Below are 21216 nucleotides of genomic sequence, written 5' to 3' on the forward strand. Positions count from 1 at the left end.
CTCTTACCCTAGTCATTCTTTTATTCCTGACATACCTATAGAAAGCTTTTGGGTTTTCCTTGATCCTACCTGCCAAAGACTTCTCATGTCCCCTCCTTGCTCGTCTCAGCTCTCTCTTTAGATCCTTCCTCGCTTCCTTGTAACTATCAAGCACCCCAACTGAAACTTCACGCCTCATCTTCACATAGGCCTCCTTCTTCCTCTTAACAAGAGATTCCACTTCTTTGGTAAACCACAGTTCCCTCGCTCGACCCCTTCCTCCCTGCCTGACTGGTACGTACTTATCAAGAACATGCAATAGCTGTTCCTTGAACAAGCTCCACATATCCAGTGTGCCCAACCCTTGCAGCCTACTTCTCCAACCAACACATCCTAAGTCATGTCTAATGGCATCATAATTGCCCTTCCCCCAGCTATAACTCTTGCCCTGCGGGGTATACTTATCCCTTTCCATCACTAACGTAAAGGTCACCGAATTGTGGTCACTGTTTCCAAAGTGCTCACCTACCTCCAGATCTAACACCTGGCCTGGTTCATTACCCAAAACCAAATCCAATGTGGCCTCGCCTCTTGTTGGCCTGTCAACATATTGTGTCAGGAAACCCTCCTGCACACATTGTACAAAGAATGACCCATCTAATGTACTCGAACTATATCTTTTCCAGTCAATATTTGGAAAGTTAAAGTCTCCCATAACAACTACCCTGTTACTTTCGCTCTTTTCCAGAATCATCTTCGCCATCTAGTTCTGTATCTAGTTAAAGTTTCATTATTCATACAAGACTTGACTGAGATCTCATCAAATATTTAAATGGCCAATAAATCCAAGTTTGTTGCCATCTTTGTTTTATTCTCTCTCAGCAATGGGTCTATCTTGGCATCCCTTCCACATTACCACCAAAATAGTTCTTCTAGTCAATGTGATGTTGGTGTTTGTGGGAGCTTGCTGTGTGAAAATTGATTGCCACAGTAAAGCGTGTTGGGGCTGCCTGTGTTTGTGAAAGACGCTGTACAAAATGCAGTCCTTTTGTTGAAATCTATAATGTAATTATCGTGGCTTATTAGAAGTGTAGGGCTGGGGGACAACATCGGTATTTTCAGGTTATCAAGGCAGGAATAAAGGAGTAAAAATGTATTGTGTGTGATGCATTTGTAACACGAATGGAGCCTGACTCTCATAGTTCCTTCACATTGTTGTGAAACTTGCTAAGGAAGAACTTGCATACAGGATCTTTGAACAGGCACAACGTGCACTGCACCTGTAACCCCTAGATGTCTGGGCTCCTCCAATTCTGGCCATCACTTCACCATTGGCGAATATGCCTTTCGTCATCTAGACTCTTAATCTCTGTAATTCCCCTCTAAACTTCTTTGTCTGCCTACCTCGCTCTTCTCCTTTACAACAGGGTTTAAAATCCACCAATTTAGCCAAACTTTTGGTTATCTGTTACTTGCGGAGCCAGTGGCGTAGTGGTATTGTCATTGGACTAGTAATCCAGAGACCCAGGATAATGATCTGGCGAATCCCGCCAGGGCAGGTGGTGAAATTTGAATTTAATTTTAAAAATCTGGAATTAAAAGTCAAACGGTGACCGTGAAACCATTGTCGATTGTCGCAAAAAATCATCTAAAGGACCTAATGTCCTTTAGGGAAGGAAATCTGTTGTCCTTATCTGGCCTGGCCTACATGTGACTCCAGATCCACAGCAATGTAATTGATTCTTAAATGCCCTCCGGAATGGGCAATAAATGCTGGCCCAGCCAGCGATGCTTACATCCCATGAATTAATATATTTTTTTAAAAATCTATCTTAATAGTTCCTTACGTGGCTCAGTACCAAACTTTGGCTGATAATGCTCTTGGGAAGCACCGTGGATTGTTTTACGATGTTGAAAGATCCAAGTTGTTGCTTAGGACCTCCCTGTACTCCTGGGTACTTTGTTAATTGATAACAGTTGACAAGGCCATTGTTTTCCATTGCCAAAATATGAGCGCTAATAAGCAGAGCTTCACACCCAGCCTCTTTTCCACCACAGCCTCTGCCCATTGTGCCCCAATGGGTGAATGCTGAACAAAATACCAGGACAGTTTGTTCATGTTGACTGGAATAATTGACTGGAACCTCCTTACTGCAAATGGTTTGGATGGAGCAGATTTTGTCAGTTGTGAACAGGAAGGATTCCTGACTCAATATGTACATAGGCCGACTGAGGGGGAGGCCATATTGGATTTGGTGCTTGGCAATGAACCAGGCCAGGTATCAGATGTCTCGGTGGGAGAGCATTTTGGTGACAGTGACCACAACTTGACCTTTACCATAGTCATGGAGAGGGATAGGAACAGACAGTATTTGGAAGGCCTAATGCAGGTAGGGAATATACAGTGAATGATAGAACCCTCAAGAGTATTGACAGTCAGAGAGATCTAGGTGTACAGGTCACTGAAAGGGGCAACACAGGTGGAGAAGGTAGTCAAGAAGGCATACGGCATGCTTGCCTTCATTTGCCGGGACATTGAGTATAAAAATTGGCAAGTCATGTTGCAGCTGTATCGAACCTTAGTTAGGCCACACTTGGAGTATAGTGTTCAATTCTGGTTGCCACACTACCAGAAAGATGTGGAGGCTTTAGAGAGGGTGCAGAAGAGATTTACCAGGATGTTGTCTGGTATGAAGGGCATTAGCTATGAGAAGAGGTTGAATAAACTCGGTTTGTTCTCACTGGAACGACGGAGGTTGAGGAGCGACCTGATGGAGGTCTACAAAATTATGAGGGGTATAGACAGAGTGGATAGTCAGACGCTTTTTCCCAGGGTAGAGGGGTCAATTACTAGGGAGCATAGGTTTAAGGTGCGAGGGGCAAGGTTTCGAGATGTACGGAGCAAGTTTTTTTACACAGAGGGTAGTGGGTGACTGGAACTCGCTGCCGGAGGAGGTGGTGGCAGCAGAGATGATAGTGATGTTTAAGGGGCATCTTGACAAATACATGAATAGGATGGGAATAGAGGGAAACGGACCCCGGAAGTGCAGAAGATTTTAGTTTAGACGGGTAGCATGGTCGGCACAGGCTTGGAGGGCCGAAGGGCCTGTTCCTGTGCTGTACTGTTCTTTGTTCTTCTTTGTATTTAATTGGGGTTGGGGAAATTATACTGTTATTAGACAGGAGCTGAGGAGCATGAAGTGGGAACAGCTGTTCTTGGGGAAATGCACAACAGTAATGTGGGGGCTGTTTAAGGAACACTTGCTGCGAGTGCTGGATAGTTTTGTCCCACTGAGATGAGGAAGGAATGGCAAGGTGAAGGAGCCTTGGATGACAAGAGAAGTGGAGCTTCTAGTCCAGAGGAAGAAGCAAGCTTACGTAAGGTTGAGGAAGCAAGGATCTGGCACGGTTCTAGAGGGTGATAAGGTAGCCAGGAAGGAACTCAAAAATGGACTGAGTAGAGCTAGAAGGAGGAATGAAAAAGTCCTGGCGGGAAGGATTAGGGAAAACCCCAAGGCATTCTACACAATATGTGAGAAATAAGAGGATGATCAGAGTGAGAGTAGGGCCGATCAGGGATAGTGGAGGGAACTTGTACCTAGAGTCTGAGGAGATAGGGGAGGCCCTAAATTAATATTTTGCTTCAGTATTCACTAGAGAGAGCGACCTTGTTGCTCATGAGAACACCGTTCGAGGTTAATAGACTCGAACAGGTTGATATTAAGAAGGAGGATGTGCTGGAAATTTTGAAAAGCATCAGGATGGGCAGCATGGTGGCTCAGTGGATAGCACAGCAGTCTCACGGCGCCGAGGTCCCAGGTTCTGGGTCACTGTCCGTGTGGAGTTTGTACGTTCTCCCCGTGTTTGCGTGGGTTTCGCCCCCACAACCCAAAAATGTGTAGGTTAGGTTGATTGGCCACACTAAATTGCCCCCTTAATTGGAAAAAATTAATTGGGTACTCTAAATTTATTTTTAAAAAAGAAAGAAAAGCATCAGGATAGAGAAGTCCCCTGGGCCTGACGGGATATACCCAAGGTTACTACGGGAAGCGAGGGAGGAGATTGCTGCGCTGTGGGCGATGATCTTTGTGTCCTCACTCTCCACTGGAGTAGTACCGAATGATTGGAGGGAGGCGAATGTTTTTCCCCTGTTCAAGAAAGGGGATAGGGAAATCCCTGGGAATTATAGACGAGTCAGTCTTACGTCTGTGGTGAGCAAAATATTGGAAAGGATTCTGAGAGATAGGATTTATGATTATTTAGAAAAACATAGTTTGATTCAAGATAGTCAGCATGTCTTTGTGAGGGGCAGGTCATGCCTCACAAGCCTCATTGAATTATTTGATGATGTGACGAGATACATTGATGAAGGTCGGGCAGTGGATGTATATGGATTTCAGTAAGGCATTTTTGATTTGATTTGATTTATCATTGTCACGTATTAGTATACAGTGAAAAGTATTGTTTCTTGCATGCTGAACAAACAATGCATACCGTACATAGGGAAGAAAGGAGAGACTGCAGAATATAATGTTACAGTTATAGCAAAGCGTAGAGAAAAGATCAACTTAATAGAAGGTAGGTACATTCAAAAGTCTGAAGGCAGTAGAGAAGAAGCTGTTCTTGACAAGGTTCCCCATGGCATTCTCATTCAGAAAGTTAGGGGGCATGGGATACAGGGAAATTTGGCTGTCTGGATACAGAATTGACTGGCCGAAAGTAGACAGTGAGTGGTAGTGGATGGAAAGTATTCCGTCTGGAGTGTCGGTCACCGGTAGTATCCCGCAGGGATCTGTTCTGAGACCTCTGCTCTTCGTGGTTTTTATAAATGACTTGGATGAGGAAGTGGAAGGGTGGGTTAGTAAGTTTGCCGATGACACAAAGGTTGGTGGAGTTTTAGATAATGTTGAGGGCTGTTGCAGGTTACAGCAGGTCATTGACAGGATACAGAGCTGGGCTGAGAAGTGGAAGATGGAGCTCAACCTGGATAAATGTGGTGATTCATTTTCGAAGGTCGAATTTGAATGCTGAATACAGGGTTAAAGGCAGGATTCTTTGAAGTGTGGAGGAACAGAGGGATCTTGGGGTCCACGTACATAGATCCCTCAAAGTTGCCACCCAGGTTCATAGGGTTGTTAAGAAGGCGGATGGTGTGTTGCCTTTCATGAAAAGAGGGATTGAGTTTAAGAGCCGTGAGGTTTTGCTGCAGCTTTATAAAACCCTGGTTAGACCACACTTGGAATATTGTGTCAGTTCTGGTTGCCTCATTGTAGGAAGGATGTGGATGCTTTGGAGAGGGTGCAGAGGAGATTTACCAGGATGCTGCCTGGACTGGAGGGCATGTCTTATGAAGAAAGTTTGAGGGAGCTAGGGCTTTTCTCACTGGAGCGAAGTTGGAAGAGAGGGGATTTGATTGAGGTGTACAAGGTGATGAGAGGCATGGATATAGAGTGGATAGCCAGAGACTTTTCCCCATGGCAGAAATGGCTGTCATGAGGGGACATCATTTTAAGATTATTGGAGGAAGGTATAGGGGAGATGTCAGAGGCAGGTTCTTTACACAGAGAGTGGTGGGTGCATGGAATGCACTGCCAGCAGAGGTGGTGGAGTCAGAGTCATTAGGGACATTTAAGCGACTCTCGGACAGGCATGTGGACAGCAGTAAAACTTTTTTTTTTTTTTAAATATAAATTTAGAGTACCCAATTCATATTTTTTTCCAATTAATGGGCAATTTAGCGTGGCCAATCCACCTAGCTTGCACGTCTTTTGGGTTGTGGTGGCGAAACCCACGCAAACATGGGGAGAATGTGCAAACTCCACACAGACAGTGACCCAAAGCCGTGATCGAACCTGGGACCTTGGCACCATTAGGCCGCAGTGATAACCCTCTGTGCACCATTCTGCCCTGGACAGCAGTAAATTGAAGGGGTGCAGGGGAGGTTGATCTTAGATTTGGATAAATGGTCGGCACAACATTGTGGGCCGAAGGGCCTGTACTGTTCTATGTAAGATCATAAACAGGCGTGTGCGCGCTCGCAATCTCCGGCTCAGTATGGACAGCATTGTTAAACAGAGTACATATAATGAACCACTCAGAGCAGAAAAGTACCAGGTTCAATCACCGATTTATGAGATCCTGCCCTTTTGAAAGATGAAACCTGTTAACTATTTCTAATTCCACTGAGAACTAGAAATACCTGCAGTGTGACTTTGAGTGGGAATTTGTGGAAACCTGATAATCTGCCAAGAATGTTTAGTCATCAAAGAAACATGCAATAGTTTGTTGCTCTCCTTCCCTGTTGAGCTCCTCATCTCACATGGGCTCCTGTGAGAGGTAACACCCACATTCCTGCACCTGCATAGAGAAGCCTGGGCGCAGGTCACCCACCAACCAGATTAAAAGAATTGGCATGGGTCTTTGCTGCTCGTAATGGAGCTATTTTATCCTCGTAGGCGCGAAAGAAGCACCTGCCAGAATTCACGGCACAGGCGCCAGACACGAGAAAGGACAGCAGCAAAGTGAAAACCGAAGAGAGTGAAGAAAGCAAAGGAGATCAAATCGGTGGTGTGAGAGATATTCCTCGATGCAAAAGTGAAGAATTAAAGACAGAAAGATTGGAAGATAAAGGAAAACATGGGTGAGTGTTTCAGAATTTTAAAATTGCAACCCAGCACCCAGCTGCTTGTCCTAATGAAGTTGTTGTGAACATTAAATGGTCAATCTGGTGGAAACCAGTTTCTAAATCAGGGGATGGCACACCAGCTAAATTTGTTAAAGAGCATCCAATTTGATTGGCCTGGGGAAGGGATGCATTTTTTAAAGTATGTTGCTGTTGCTCCCAAACCTTGCCAACAATGGAATGGCATGATAAGTTGTAGTTATCATCAATGTAAGCTTTAACTTTCATTTACAGCCTTGCAGAATTTACTTTTTGTACAATGGGCCTTGTTTCAATCAGACACCAACTTTCCCAACAGCCAGTGGATTAATTAAGAAATTGGGCGGTCTAAGATCATAATTGAAGGTGTTCTTTGCCATTGCGAAACTAACGTGTGCAAGTCTTCACTTCATTCAAAGTTACTTCATTCTGATAATTCTTGTGCTTTTACCTTCTATGAATGTTGAGCTTGAATCACTATTGGGCATACAGTAAAGCAACATTGCTTTTTATCAGGAAGTGCACCAGAAATCAGATGTACTCAGAGTGTGAAATATTTTGGTCCATTTGTTTGACCCTTCCCTGCAGTTTCTCCATATGGCAGCACAGAGACTGAAGGCAAATGGGGAGAGAGGGAATCGGGGAGAAGTGGAAAGGAAGTGACTCTGAGAAAGGTGGAGAGAGAGATGGGGAAGGCAGAGGAGAGAGAGATGCACGGTGGGTGGGATAGGTATACAAAGGGAGGGAATAGAAATGTATATAGACAGTGGGGGGGGGGGGGGGGGGGGGGGGGAGAAGCATATGGAAGAGGAGAAGAATAGGTAGTTATATTCAGGGAGAATTATAGTGGGGAGGAAAGAAGGATGGATTAATGGGGGAGAGATGGAGAGAGTGAGCAACACCAAGAGGATGACTGACATAGATGAGAAGGTGGGACTGACGACAGATTTCCCAGTTCCTAACATGCTGCTGACTCCAACCCAACTCTTTCCAAAACAGTTGAATTTGCTGTACAATAAGCAGTGAGACAGAACAATAAAACCAGCTGATCATTGACTTATGAAGGAGGCTGTTCCAGGGCCTGTGCATCCTCAATTTTCTCCAAATAGGCTGTGCTGTTACTGTAATAGGAAACTACAGATTGTGCCTGGGGACCTTGATTGTTGAAGTTTGAAAGAGGAAAGATGCAAGAAGGATGGTGAAGTAGTGAACTGTGTACAGTAACACCAGTATAGGAATTAATTTGGGGACTGGAAAACTGCCAGAGGGATAGCTAGTGAATCAGAGACTGTAAAGCCAGTAGGATAGTAAGCAAGATCAGCACAGCTATTAAAACTAGAGAGGAAGTTCAACACAGGTAATACAGAGGAGGTCGGGTGTAAGATAATATGATCATTTGGTGGTTTTTGGGTCTGGACAGATTTCAGAGTCACTTGGCATAAAACCTGTTGCCTTCCTTGTTCGAACTTTATTGAGCTGTTTGTGAATTATGCCAAATGGTAGGATAGATTAAATTTATTTTAGCTTTATGCGGCATTGTTACTTCCGACCTGTCGGTCTATTGAAGTGTATACAAGACTTTGTTCTAATTATACAGATGATTACTTAATCAGAAGCTCACTTTTAAACTCCCAGTAGAATGCTTGTTCAGGTGTAGAAAAGTTTTGATTTCTGTATTGTTCCAGGCATACGCAAAAGGCACCTTGAAGCACCTAATAGGCTAGGGTGGGGGGTGGGTGGGGTTTGGAAAGAAAGAAAGATTGATTGAGTGTCAGAGTTAAATGTTATAAGGGAGGCAAAGCTATTTGTCTTTGTGGCATGTACCTAGTGTCTCGGATACGTCGGGGCTGGATTTTGCTAGGCTTCTAAGGATGGCTTGGAGCCAATGTGGTTCATAATGGTGAGGGAAGCTTGAGGGTGGCATGTCCATTGCTATGGCACTTTACTAGCTGTGGGAAGGGTGAAGGATGGCTTTCCTGCCCAGAGGCCAGCTATGCTACTCCGGTGGTCAATTAACGGCCTGCCACTGGCATTTTTCCCAGCGGCCCACCACCAAGTGACTGATGACCCCAAACCCCACGAGGGTGGTGTCCTCTTGGCTGGGTGCAGTCACAGCAGTGGTCACCATTTCTGCTGATGCTGCTGAGACTGGAAAGCTGCCAGCCTCCGATTGGCTAGCAGCTCTTGGGAATGGGCTCCTAGCTTTTAAAGGGAGAGGAGCCCTGATGGCAACTGACTAGTTGTCTGATGGGCCTAAAATGCAGCGGGGGATCCTCCAAATAGCAGAGGCCTGGTTATCACAGCTTTCTGATCTGACGTCTGCCCCAACAAAATTCAATCCCTCGCATTAAACATTCCCCATTAATTTCATACATGTTACATTGTTGATCCTAATGTTCAGATTTAGGCTATGTCTGCCTATGAGGCAACAGTTCTGTGGTAATCCTTTTCCAAACCCCAAGCCGACAAAACGCCCCAAAGGAACAAACCAACAAATCAAAAATAAAAGTAATTAGGATTGAGTTGTCTGGCTTTAAGAGGGTACAATTGGCTCTCAAGTGTCTGTGAACTGAAGTTCGGGCACCTTTTGTCAGTCCTATTCTCGGTGTCCAGTTTGCCACCTCAGGTCCATTTACCTCATTAACCCAAATAATAAAATATAATTCTCAAAGTTTTCACCAATCTTTTATAGACATTTCAAACAATTCTGACACTTGCATATTTATGAACAATTCAAGTCTTGCAACAAATAATTCATGAACTGTGATAATTACATTCCCTGTGGCTGCTGTCGTCGCCACATGAAGTAATGAGGAAGGATTTTCACTGCCTCTTCTCGAGTTTCTCGAACGGAGAGGGATTTATGACTGTTACATGCCTTTTGGTTACTATCTGGAGGGGTGCAATCTTGGACCTCCACTAAATGCGCCAGTGCAAACTAATCTAGATGGAAAGATAGAGATTAAAAATATTGCATTTAATCACTTTTTAAACTACATTTTTAAAATTGTAATATTTTAATCTTAAAATTGTACACAGCTGGTCAATAGTTGTTTTTGGTGCATTTTGAGCATACGTTCCTAATATGCATCATAGTTACTAGGACAGGAAGCACTGTTTTGGTGCTCGGAATGTCCTGAGTTTTGGAAGGGAACTAGAATAACAATATTGCAGTGTATCACTAAATCACCATGACCATTTTTAATGCAAATTTAAAGTATAACAAAAGGAAATTGCTAATATTGTTTTTTAAAAACATAAATGTTTTTCATTTATCTGGGGTTAGGGATGAAAGCAGTAAAGAGGATGAGGAAGATGAAGAGGATGAGGAAGATGAAGAGGAGGAAGATGGTGATGATGAAGAGAGGGAAGAAGAGGAAGAATTTGAGTGCTACCCAGCAGGAATGAAAGTTCAAGTGAGATATGGTCGAGGGAGGAACCAGAAGCTGTATGAAGCCAGCATTAAAAATTGTGACGTGGAGGGTGGAATGGTCCTATACTTGGTCCACTACTGTGGCTGGAATGTGAGGTGAGTTAGAAGCTATAAACCACCTATCTCATCTAGAGCTGTTAAAAGGGAATGCCATGCAGATTTGCAGATTAAATCATTCCATTGTATGGTCTCTTGTTTCCTGTCTCCCCCAATTGTCCATGTCATTCTCCGAGATTGTAGCCTTGAGCCTTGCAATTGGAAACTTGTGCGACAGAACTTGGTGTGCATGAGTGTGTGTGTCTTGTCGTCTCTACCTTGACCTAGTGCTTTGTGCCCAGCACATTTTCCCCGGTTGGTCTAAATATTTTGAACATCATGAAGTAATTTGTATAGTTGCACTTTGGTCCTCTGCCTTGTTGCTGTAAAATATTGGTAGTCCCATTGAGTACAATATTAAGTTGGTCCCTGTGCTGAACGAATGAACATTTGAATTAGCACAGGGACCAACTTAATATTTCAATTCTGTTCACCCTTCTCACTTTCCATGACTGTCAACTTTAGGCATTAGGTAAGCACCTGGTTTTAGTGGCGTGCTTCCATTCCCAGGGGAGAAGACAAGAAAGCAAAGAGGGCATTATGAACATTACTTTAATTGATGTGTATTACATACATCTCATTCAACAACAGCCACTTCCATTTAATTTGGAACTTTTAAAATAGTCCTGAGGTACATGAGGTAAGACAGGTAACCAAAAGCTTGGTCAGGGAGGTTTAAAGAGCATCTTTAAGCTGAAGCAGTTTAATGGGGTATTTCACATCTTAGGGCCTAGACAGCTGAATATATGGCCACGAATGGAGGGGCGATGAAATCCAGAATGCACAAGAGGCCAGAATTGGAGGAGTGTTAAGATCCGGTTCTCTGTGGCTCCACATCCCTGTAAACTAAAGCATAATCAGGGGAATGGAAGAGTGCCAAGCCCTGGGCGCGCTTTAGTTGACATACTGAAGACTTGTTACATCCGACTTAGATTCTTGGCATTAATGTAGTTATTGTCTAGCACTGGTATCTATGTTAAGCTATGTAACTTGTGAAAATAATGGTAGTACTATGACTTCCTACTGGAGCAATCTTCTTTCAACCTTGGAGGCCTACATTCATTTAGGATAGTGCACTGTGGCTGCTATATGGAATGAACCAAAGAAAGGGGGAAATTATACAACGTTCTATAAATACCAGTGTTTATGACTGAATTGACTGCTTGAGTTTCAAGCAGCAGCAATCGCAGCTATGCTCACTGATAGGCGGCAATTTGTCACCTCAGTGACTTCCAGATAGAGCTTGTATAATGGTTTTCCAATTGTAAATAACAGTCCTCCCTTCATTAAACAAGCCGCTTATAACGATGAAACCCATGCAGTTTTCTAACAATGATGTGTTTTTAACAGTTTAAAAATACGTCAGTGGATTTAAAACAATATTGTGTACACACCATTCTCTTGTTCCTTAGCAACAACTTGCTTTTACATAGTGCCTTTAACGTAGTAAAACATCGCATAGTGCTTCACAGCAACGTTGAACAAAATGACTCACATAAGAAGATATTAGAACAGATGACCAAAAGCTTAGAGGTAGCTTTTAAGGAGAATCTTAAAGAAGGAGAAGGAGGTAGAGAAGGCGAGGGAAGGAATTCCACTTTCAGGCAGCTGAATGCCCAGCCGCCAATATTGGAGCAATGAAAATCAGTAGTGTGCAAAAGGCCAAAATTGAAGGAGTGCAAGGTCTCCGAGGATTGGAGGACGTTAAATAGATAGGGAGGGACAAGCCCATGGAAGAATTTGAAAATGTGGATGACAATTTTAAAATCGAAGCCTTTTCAGACTAGGGGTTTAAGTAGGTCAGCAAGCATAGGCCTTAGTGTGAATTAGGAAAAAGGCAGCAGAGATTTTGATGGGCTCAAGTTTACAGAGGATACAAGATGGGAGGTCAGTCTCTGGCAATATTTGGAGACTCCTATGCTGAGTTAATACCTAGCTGCACGGAAGTAAAGTTGGGGGGGGGAGAGACAATGGGGGCAAAACCCCTGGACAAACACTGATTCAGTCTCTACTCAGTCACCAGTTAAAATGTGTTGCTTGGAGTCTGCAGTAAGGGAAAGGTCAAAGCAGAATTGTATCTCATGTTGGCACACTGGGGGGGGGGAATTAGTTTGGGAGCAGGCTTCATGCCGTTCTCTTACAGCATGGGCAAACATGAAGATACATTTTCTGGGAAAAATTAATTGGGGTGGGTTTGGGAGAAAATGAATCATACATATTCTTCTAGTTAAATTTTACATTTTTTTTTAGATTTTCTTAAACGTGGCTGATGTCTGCTCACACCCCACCTTTCCTGAATTCTTGTAATGGTCAAAACAACGGGCTGTGCCCGTATGAAGACATGGTGGGGAAGGCCATGTTGCCAGTGCTCGAGAATCAATTGAATCTGGTACTTCAAACACTACGCATTCAGTGAAAATATGAAATTATGCTTCAGAGCACATTTTGAAACGTAGGTCTACTAAAATGACACCCAAGTGTTATAAGGAAAATAAAATTCCACAAAAATATTTCGCACCAGAGTTCCATTTCTTCTCTCTAGCCGTTTCACTTCGCAGTGACATGGTTGTGCTTTCCATACCATTTAAACTGCTTCGCAAAAAGGAAACAAAAATCTGTCTATTTTTATCGGTTGCATTAGTTCTTTTCAAAGCATTGCTCACATTTTTATTTTCGTCAGGCACTCAAAAGAAACTGTCTTGAGGAGATTGTGCTTGTTGTCCTGAATTGAAGTGTCATTATTCAATTTGACCGCCCTGTCATAAATGAGCTTCACTTTATCAGCAACCTTTTAATGTCAACTTCAATCTATTTGCACATTACAAAGTTCGGCATCTAACAGTGCTGAATTATGTACAAGTAGTGCGTTCTTTTCCAGAGTGTGCTTTGCTATTTTTGCAAAGCACCCTTATCTCCACAAATTGGATTCACCCATCTTGCATTTCCAACAGGGAGCATGGGGTGAAGTGGGGGCTGCAGCATGAACTCTTCAAGCACAGCCCTTTGAAGGTGCTGAATGTACCACTCATGTACATCTGTAATCTGCAGTGTGTTATTCTAACTCGACATGAGCTTGTCTTTTATTTTTGATTGTCAGGTATGATGAATGGATCAAGGCAGACAAAATAGTGCGACCCGCAGACAAAAATGTCCCAAAAATTAAACACAGAAAGAAAATAAAGGTAAGCACAGTGACATCGGCACGTTTCCTTTGAAAAATAAGTTCTGTAACCGAGTAAATAGTATATTGTCTAAACTGTGCAAGTGATTTGCAAGAAGCAGTTATTTTATTGAGATCAAGAGATTTTTGGATACTAAGAGAATTGAGGAATGTGGCATAGTGAATTTGAGGTAGAAAATCAGCCATAATCTTATTGAATGGTGGAGCAGGTTCGCAGGCCAAATGGTCACCTGATAAAAGACCAACTATAATAACATGGTCATGGCATAAATTATTTCTATTCTTTCCTGTAGAGTTACAGCTAGACCAGTGCTCTGAATTTTAAAATGATGTTTATTCTGCCCATGACCAGTGATCTCAATCCTGCGTGTTTTTCTGACCCATATTCCTTTGTTCCCCTTTCCTTCAATCATCTGACGTAATCTCTACCTCAATCAATAAATCTGGCAGTGCATTACACAGCCTCTCCGTCCCTGTGTGTACAGAAGAATACGTTCTCCTGCTCTCTATCCTAAATCTCTTACAGATATGTTCTCTTGTTCCAGAGCCTTCAACATGAAGAAGCAATCCGGTCCCTTCATAATTTTACATTCCTATCGAGTCATCCTGTAACCACCCTCTGTTCTAATAAAAACAGCCCTGTTTTTTTCCTGATTTAATGTTTACATTTATCCCAACTAGGCAACACTGTGCTGACTTTGCTACCTTTCCCTCTCGATGAGCTCAACATCTCTCAATTGCGTGAAGCACAAATTAAAATGGATGACCTTGAAACCATTGTCCGTTGTCATAAAAACCCATCTGGTTCACTAATGGACTATAGGGAAGGAAATCTGCCATCCTTACCTGGTCTGGCCTACAACAATGTAGTTGACTGTTAAATGCCCTCTGAAATAGCCTAGCAAGCCACTCTATTGTATTCAACCGCTACGAAAACACAAAAAAGGAATGAAACAGGACGGACCACCCAGTATCGACCTAGACACTGGAAACGACAGCCCCGTCGATCCTGCAAAGTCCTTCGTACTAACATAGAATCATTGAATTTACAGTGCAGAAGGAGGCCATTCGGCCCATCGAGTCTGCACCGGCCCTTGGAAAGAGCATCCCACCTAAGTCCACGTCCATACCCTATCCCCTAACCCAGTAACCCCACCTACCCTTTTTTGGACACAAGGGCAAATTTAACATGGCCAATCCACCTAACCTGCACATCTTTGGACTGTGGGAGGAAACCCACGCAGACACAGGGAGAACGTGCAGACTCCACACAGACAGTGACCCAAGCCGGGAATTGAACCTGGAACTGTCAAACAACTGAGCTAACCACTGTACTACTGTGCTGCCCGGGGCACCTGGGGGCTTGTGCCAAAGTTGGTAGGGCTGTTTCACATACTAGTCGAGCAACAGCCTGACGTAGCCATACTCACCGAATCATACTTTACAGACAATGTCCCAGACACCACTAGCACCGTTCCTGGGTATGTCCTGTCTCACCGGCAGACCAGACCCAGCAGAGGTGGCGGCACAATAGTATACAGTCGGGAATGAGTTTCCCTCGCAGTCCTCAACATCGGTTCTGGACCCCATAACGTCTCATGGCTTCAGGTTAAATATGGGCAAGGAAACCTTCTGCTGATTACCTCCTGCTGGCCACCATCAGCTGATGAATTAGTATTCCTCCATGTTGAACATCACTTGGAGGAAGCACTGAGGGTGGCAAGAGCATAGAATATGCTCTGGATGGGGGACCAAGAGTGGCTCGGCAGTACCACCACAGACCGAGCTGGCTGGATCCTAGAGGACATAGCTGCTAGACTGGGACTGCAACAGGTGATAAGGGGACCTCATCCTCACCAACCTGCCTGTCATAGATGCATCTGTCCATGACGGTATTGGTAGAAGTGACCACCACCAGTAGTTGTGGAGACAAAATCCCATCTTCACATTGAGGATACCCTTGTGTTGTATTGTGTAGCACTACCACCGTACTACATGGGATAGACTTCGAACAGATCTAGCAACTCAAGACTGGGCATCTATGAGGCACTGTGGGCCTTCAGCAGAATTGTATTCAACCTCATGGCCCACATATCCCCCACTCTACCGTTACCACTAAACCAGGAGATCAACCCTGGTTCAATGAAGAGAGCAGGAGAGCATGCCAGGAACAACATCAGGCATACCGAAAAATGAGTGTCAACCTGGTGAAGCTACAACACAGGACTCCTTGTGTTCCAAGCAGCAAACATAGACAGAATTAATGAACAATGAATGCATCAGATCCACTGGTTCGAGTCGTACCTGGCACAAAAGAAAATGGTTGTGGTGGTTGGAGATCAATCATCTCAGCTCCAGGATCTCGCTGCAGAAGTTCCTCAGGATAGTGTTCTAGGCCCAACCATCTTCAGTTGCTTAATCAATGATCTCCCTTCCGTTATAAGGTCTGAAGCGGGGATATTCACAGATAACTCCACAATGTTCAGCACCATTCGCGACTCCTCGGATAGTAAAGCAGTTCATATCCAAATGCAGCAAGACCTGGACACTATCCAGGCTTGGGCTGACAAAACATTCATGTGCGAGCCTTCCGGTTTTGGTCCCTTTTATCAGAAGTTCGGGGAATTTCAGCAGAAAAGTTGTGTGGAGGGGGCACTCCTTCCTTCCGCGGCGGACCTTGTAGGGCTCCGCCATGGCCGGCGTGGAGAAGACAACCCCTTGCGCATGTGCCAGAATACGCCGGCAGTTCTGTGCACGCGTGGACTTGCGCAGTCCCTTCGATGCCAGCACTTTTGGGGGCTGTTGACGCCGGAGTAGTTCACGCTGGTTTTCCTTAAAGGAGAATCCCGCCCCGATCTCTGTTAAGTTTTGTTGCATGTTTTTGTTTGCCAATTGGGAAAAGTTATTATTGGGGTGATTGCACCCACATCTCCCCCCCCCCCCCCCCCCTCCATTTTTTGGGGGTATTTTTGTATTGAAGTTAAATTGCTGTTTTTTTTTTGGGAGGGGTATTGGCGAGTATAATGTTTAATTGTATTCTACTCTGTTTTTGGTTATGCTCTGTACAGTGCATATGGGGCTGTTATGGGACGACGTGGGGTGGTTCGAGAATGTTCTGTATGGGGGTCATTCTTGCATTGGGTTGGGTGCGGAGTACTAGGGGAGGGGCCGGGGAGGAGGATTTGAGAGAAGCAGTTGGGAGGTGGGGGGGTTTGGTATAAGGCCTTCGGGTGGGAGTCGCCAAGCTAGCAAGAAATGCTAGTGAACAAAAATGAAGTGGGGGTGCTGCGGTGGTTAGGAGGGGAGAGGTGGGTATGGGTGGGTGGAGGGGAGGTGACGCGGCAGTTATGTAGGGTGAATTTGGCCATGGACGGGGCAGGGGGTGACCATCCTTGCGATTTAGAGCAGGGTTGGGGGAGGGGTTGCGAAGCCCACGGGTGATGTTGGTGTACTCTAACGTAGCGGTAGCCTCTGGTGTGAATCGTTACATGGAATGTCTGTGGGCTTGATGGACCGGTTAAATGGTCCCGGGTGCACACGCACTTGAAATGTTTGAGAGCAGAGGTGATTTTCCTGAAGGAGATGCATCTCCAGGTGAAGATCATGGGAGGGATTCTCCATTGGCCGACTCCAGAATCGTGAAATGCGATTGGGCGGAGAATCGCTTCCATGCCAAATCGCAATTGTCCGTTGCCTCGACAGCGGCGTCAATGCATTCCAGAACACACGTACAGTAAACACCGTCGGCATATCATTAGCAGGCCTAACCCGGTATTCTCCGGGTCCTCCATGATTCTGCCGACCCATCAGCTGTATGGGCATGCTCCAGCACCACGCAGTTTGTGATAGTGAGTGGAATGCTAGTTGGCACTCCGGTGGTGTTGGTGAATGTGTATGTGCCTAATTGGGCTGACGCCGGATTCATGACGAGGCTGTTAGGAGCGATCCCGCACTTGGACTCTCCCCAGCTCATTATTGGGAGGATTTTAATTGTGTATTGGAGTCGAGGGTCGATGGAGAGGTCGAGAATGTCGCGAAATCTGCTAGGGTTTATGGAGAGGATGGGGATGGTGGATCCGTGGAGGTTTGGGCACCCAGGAGAGAGGAGATATTCCTTCTGGCATGTGTATAGGGTATATTCCCGGATTGACTTTTTTGTAGTGAGCCAGGCGGTGCAGATAATGGTGCAAGGAGCAGAATGCGCAGGAATAGTGATTTCAGACCACGCTCCGCACTATCTAGACGTGGTCAAGAGCAGAGGCCGGGTGAAGGTTGGATTCAGGGCTTTTGGCAGACGAGAGTTTTGTGGGAAGGTAGTGGTGGCGATTAAGAATTATGGTGAGCTCAGTCTGAATGGGGAGGTTTTGGGAAGCCTTGAAAGCGGGGGGGAGAGAGTTATTTTGTTCAAGGCCCATAAGGTCGGAGGGGAGAAGAAGTGGTGATTGTTGGAAGACACAGTTGAGGTGGATAGCAGGTACTCTCTGGCCCCCACAAAGGAGTTGCTGCCGGAAAGAAAGAGGCTGTGGGGGCAGTTTGATGGGTTGTCAACGGGAAGGTGGTGGGTCAGCTACGGCGGATGCAGGGCGATGCAACGTGAGCGTGGAGAGAAGTTGAGCCACATGTTGGCCCACCAGCTACGGGACAGGCAGAGTCGAGGAAATCCTTCAGATTGGGGGGGGGGGGGGAGTTGGTGATGGGGAAGAGGCAGGCGCTGGAGGAACCATTAGGGCTTAAAGAGACGATGAAGTGTATTAGCATGATGCAGTCAGGCAAGGCATCAGGGCCGGATGACTTCCCGGCAAAGCTTTATAAGCAGTTTGCAACGGATTTGGTGTTCGTGTATGTGTCTCCCATGGTAACTGTGCAAACACATGAGACAAATTCGGGGTATTTTGGGGAATGAGGTACAGGTGTCCGCTGTCCCTGCTGCTGTTTGCACTGGCGATTGAGACCTTGGCGATGGCACCGGGCCTCAGCTGAGTAGCGAGGGATTGAGAGGAGGGGAAGGGAGCACTGGGTGTCATTGTATGCCGAAGACCTGTTGTTGTTCGTGTCGGACCCGCTAGAAAGTGTGGGCTGGTCATGGATTTACTGGAGAGGTTTGGGGGCTTCCCGGACTATAAATTGAATGTTGGGAAAAGCGAGGTGTTCCCGGTGTACGCTTCTGGGGTGGGGGGGGGGGGGGGGGGAAACTGGGGACTCTGCCATTTAAGGTGTCGAGGAAGAGGTTCCAGTATCTGAGGATCCAGGTAATGCATAAGTGGGCCACAATGCAGAGGTGGAACTTGTCGGGGTTGGTGGAGGAGGTTATGGGGACGTTAAATGGTGGGATACTGACATTAGCGGGGACAGTACAGGTGGCAAAGATGAACTTACTGCCAAGATTACTGTTTGTGTTTCATGCCCTCCCGATTTTCCTCCCCAAGATCTTAATTCGGAAGGTGATGGCCCCGATGCCGTTTTCCCCGAGGAAGTACAGACCAGTCAGGTGGTGGAGTTGTCCATAAAAATTTGGAACCAGTTGAGGAGGCACTTTAAACTGGGGAACATGTCGGTGATGACTCCATTATGTGGGAATCATACGTTAGCACCAGGGTGAATGGATAGGATGTGTAGGAGGTGGAGGGAGGAAGGGCTAGTGCGGGTCAGGGACATGTTTGTTGAGCGCGAGAAACTCTGGGAGAGGTTTGACCTAGCACCAGGGAGTGAGTTCAGATACTGGCAGGTGCGGGCTGTGTGCAAGGAGCTACCTTCATTCCCTCAAGTACCGGAATATATGCTTTGGGAGAAAATGTTGCTCCCAGCTGAAGGGAGGGATTGCAGGATTGGGGACATATATGGGCGGTTGGGCAAGCAGGGCTCAACTTTGGTGAAGGATCAAACGGAAGTGTAGGAGGAGTTGGGGAGCGACTTAGGATGAGGACTTTTGTGCAAAGTAATGCGTCGAGTGAATGCAACCTCCTCCTGCGCAAGGATGAGTCTTACATAATTTACGGTGGTGCACAGGGTCCACATGACTCGGGCCAAGATGAGTCTTTTTTATCCCCAGAGGTAGTGGATTGGAGAGGCCGGCAAACCATGCTCATATGTTCTGGGAGGGTGTGGAGTCGGAGAGCTTTTGGGAGGTGGTGTTCAGGAACCTATCGAGGATTGTAGAGTTTGAGATGAAATTGCACCCTATGGTGGCGATCTTTGGGGTGTCGGAGGAGCTGGAGCTGCTGGAGGGGAAATGGGGCTTATGTCATGACCTTCGCCTCTCTGATTGGGGCAGCATGGTACCACAGTGGTTAGCACAGTTGCTTCACAGCTCTAGGGTCCCTGGTTCGATTTGGGTCACTGTGCGGAGTCTGCGCATTCTCCCCGTGTCTGCGTGGGTTTCCTCTGGGTGCTCCAGTTTCCTCCCATAGTCCAAAGATGTGCAGGTTAGGTGGATTGGCCATGCTAAATTACCTGAATATCCAAAAAAAGGTTGGGTTGGGTTACGGGGATTACTGGGTTGGAGATGTGGGCTTAGGTAGAGTTCTCTTTCCAAGGGCCGATGCAGACCCGATGGGCCAAATGGCCTCCTTCTGCACTGTAAATTCTATGATTGCCCGGCGACGGATACTTTGAATTGGGGGTGGATATGCTACCGGGGGTCACGGCATGGTTGGGAGACCAGTACGAGTTTCACAAGTTGGAGTAAATCAAATTTGCCCTAAGGAGATGGGAGGAGGGCTTTGAGGTATGGTGGACACCATTTATGACTTTATTTGAGGAGCTATTTGTCGGGGGGGGGGGAGGAGTAAATGGGGAAAATGTACAAACTGTATACTCTGTTGGATGTTAAGGTTGTGTTACTATGTTGAACATGTTTGGAATAAAATACCTTTCTTTAAAAAAAAGATTTGCCCCACACAAGTGCCAGGCAATGACCATCGCCTACAAGGGAGGATCTAACCATCGCCCCTTGACATCAATGGCATTACCATCACTGAATCCCACACAATCAACATCCTGGGGGTTACCATTGATCAATAACTGAACTGGACCAGCCATATCAATACTGTGGCTATCAGTGCAGGTTAAAGGCTAGAAATCCTACAGTAAGTAACTCACCTTCTGACTCCCCAAAGCCATCTACAAGATACAAGTCAGGAGTGTAATGGAATACTCTGTACTTGCCTATACTTGCCTGGATGAGCGAAACTCCAACAATACTTGAAGCTCAACACCATTCAGGACAAAGCAGCCCGCTTGATTGCTCCCCCTTCCACAAACATTCAAACTCTCCACCACTGATTAACAGTGGCAGCAGTGTGCACCATCTATACGATGCACTGCAGTAACCTGCCAAGGTTTCTTAGACAGCGCCTTCCAAACCCTCGACTACTACCATCTAGAAAGACGAGCAGCAGATACCAGGTAACCCCACCACCTGGAGGTTCCCCTCCAAGTCATTCACCATCCTGACTTGGAAATATATTGCGTTCCTTCACTGTGGCTGGGGCATATGTTAGGTTTATTAAAGGGGTTGAGTTTTATGGGGTTGATACTAGGAGGGGGGGGGGAGGAAAATGTTCTGCTGACGAGGGAGGGACGTGCTAAGGGACAGAGAGAAGGTCTGGGGCCGGGCCGGTGGAGGCACGGAGCACAGGCTGGCGGGGGCGGTGGATCCCTGGAGATTTGGGCAGCCGAGGGTGAAGGAGTTCTCCTACTCACACGTGCATAAAGTGTACTCCCGGATTGATTGATTTATTTTGAGAGGGCCTTACTGGCAGGGGTAGTGGACAAGGGGTACTCGGCGATCACAGTCTCAGACCATGCTCCGCACTGGGTTGACCTACAGCTAAGTAAAGACAGTAACAAACTTCCGGTGTGCACCAT

General features: G+C 45.8%; 1 protein-coding gene across 3 annotated transcripts in view; it reads left to right on the forward strand.

Annotated features, from left to right (window-relative positions):
- Positions 1-21216, forward strand: part of arid4b (AT-rich interaction domain 4B) — a 239950-nt gene that overhangs the window by 157634 nt on the left and 61100 nt on the right. For 2 of the 3 annotated variants that reach the window (XM_038800563.1, XM_038800564.1), the window contains 3 exons: positions 6435-6619; positions 9927-10169; positions 13267-13351. In XM_038800563.1, the coding sequence (XP_038656491.1) occupies positions 6435-6619; positions 9927-10169; positions 13267-13351 (513 nt within the window). The remainder of the gene's footprint in view (positions 1-6434; positions 6620-9926; positions 10170-13266; positions 13352-21216) is intronic. The other variant, XM_038800565.1, reaches the window with a different exon arrangement.

Source organism: Scyliorhinus canicula, chromosome 6 (genome assembly GCF_902713615.1).
Source record: "Scyliorhinus canicula chromosome 6, sScyCan1.1, whole genome shotgun sequence".
Lineage (NCBI taxonomy): Eukaryota > Metazoa > Chordata > Chondrichthyes > Carcharhiniformes > Scyliorhinidae > Scyliorhinus > Scyliorhinus canicula.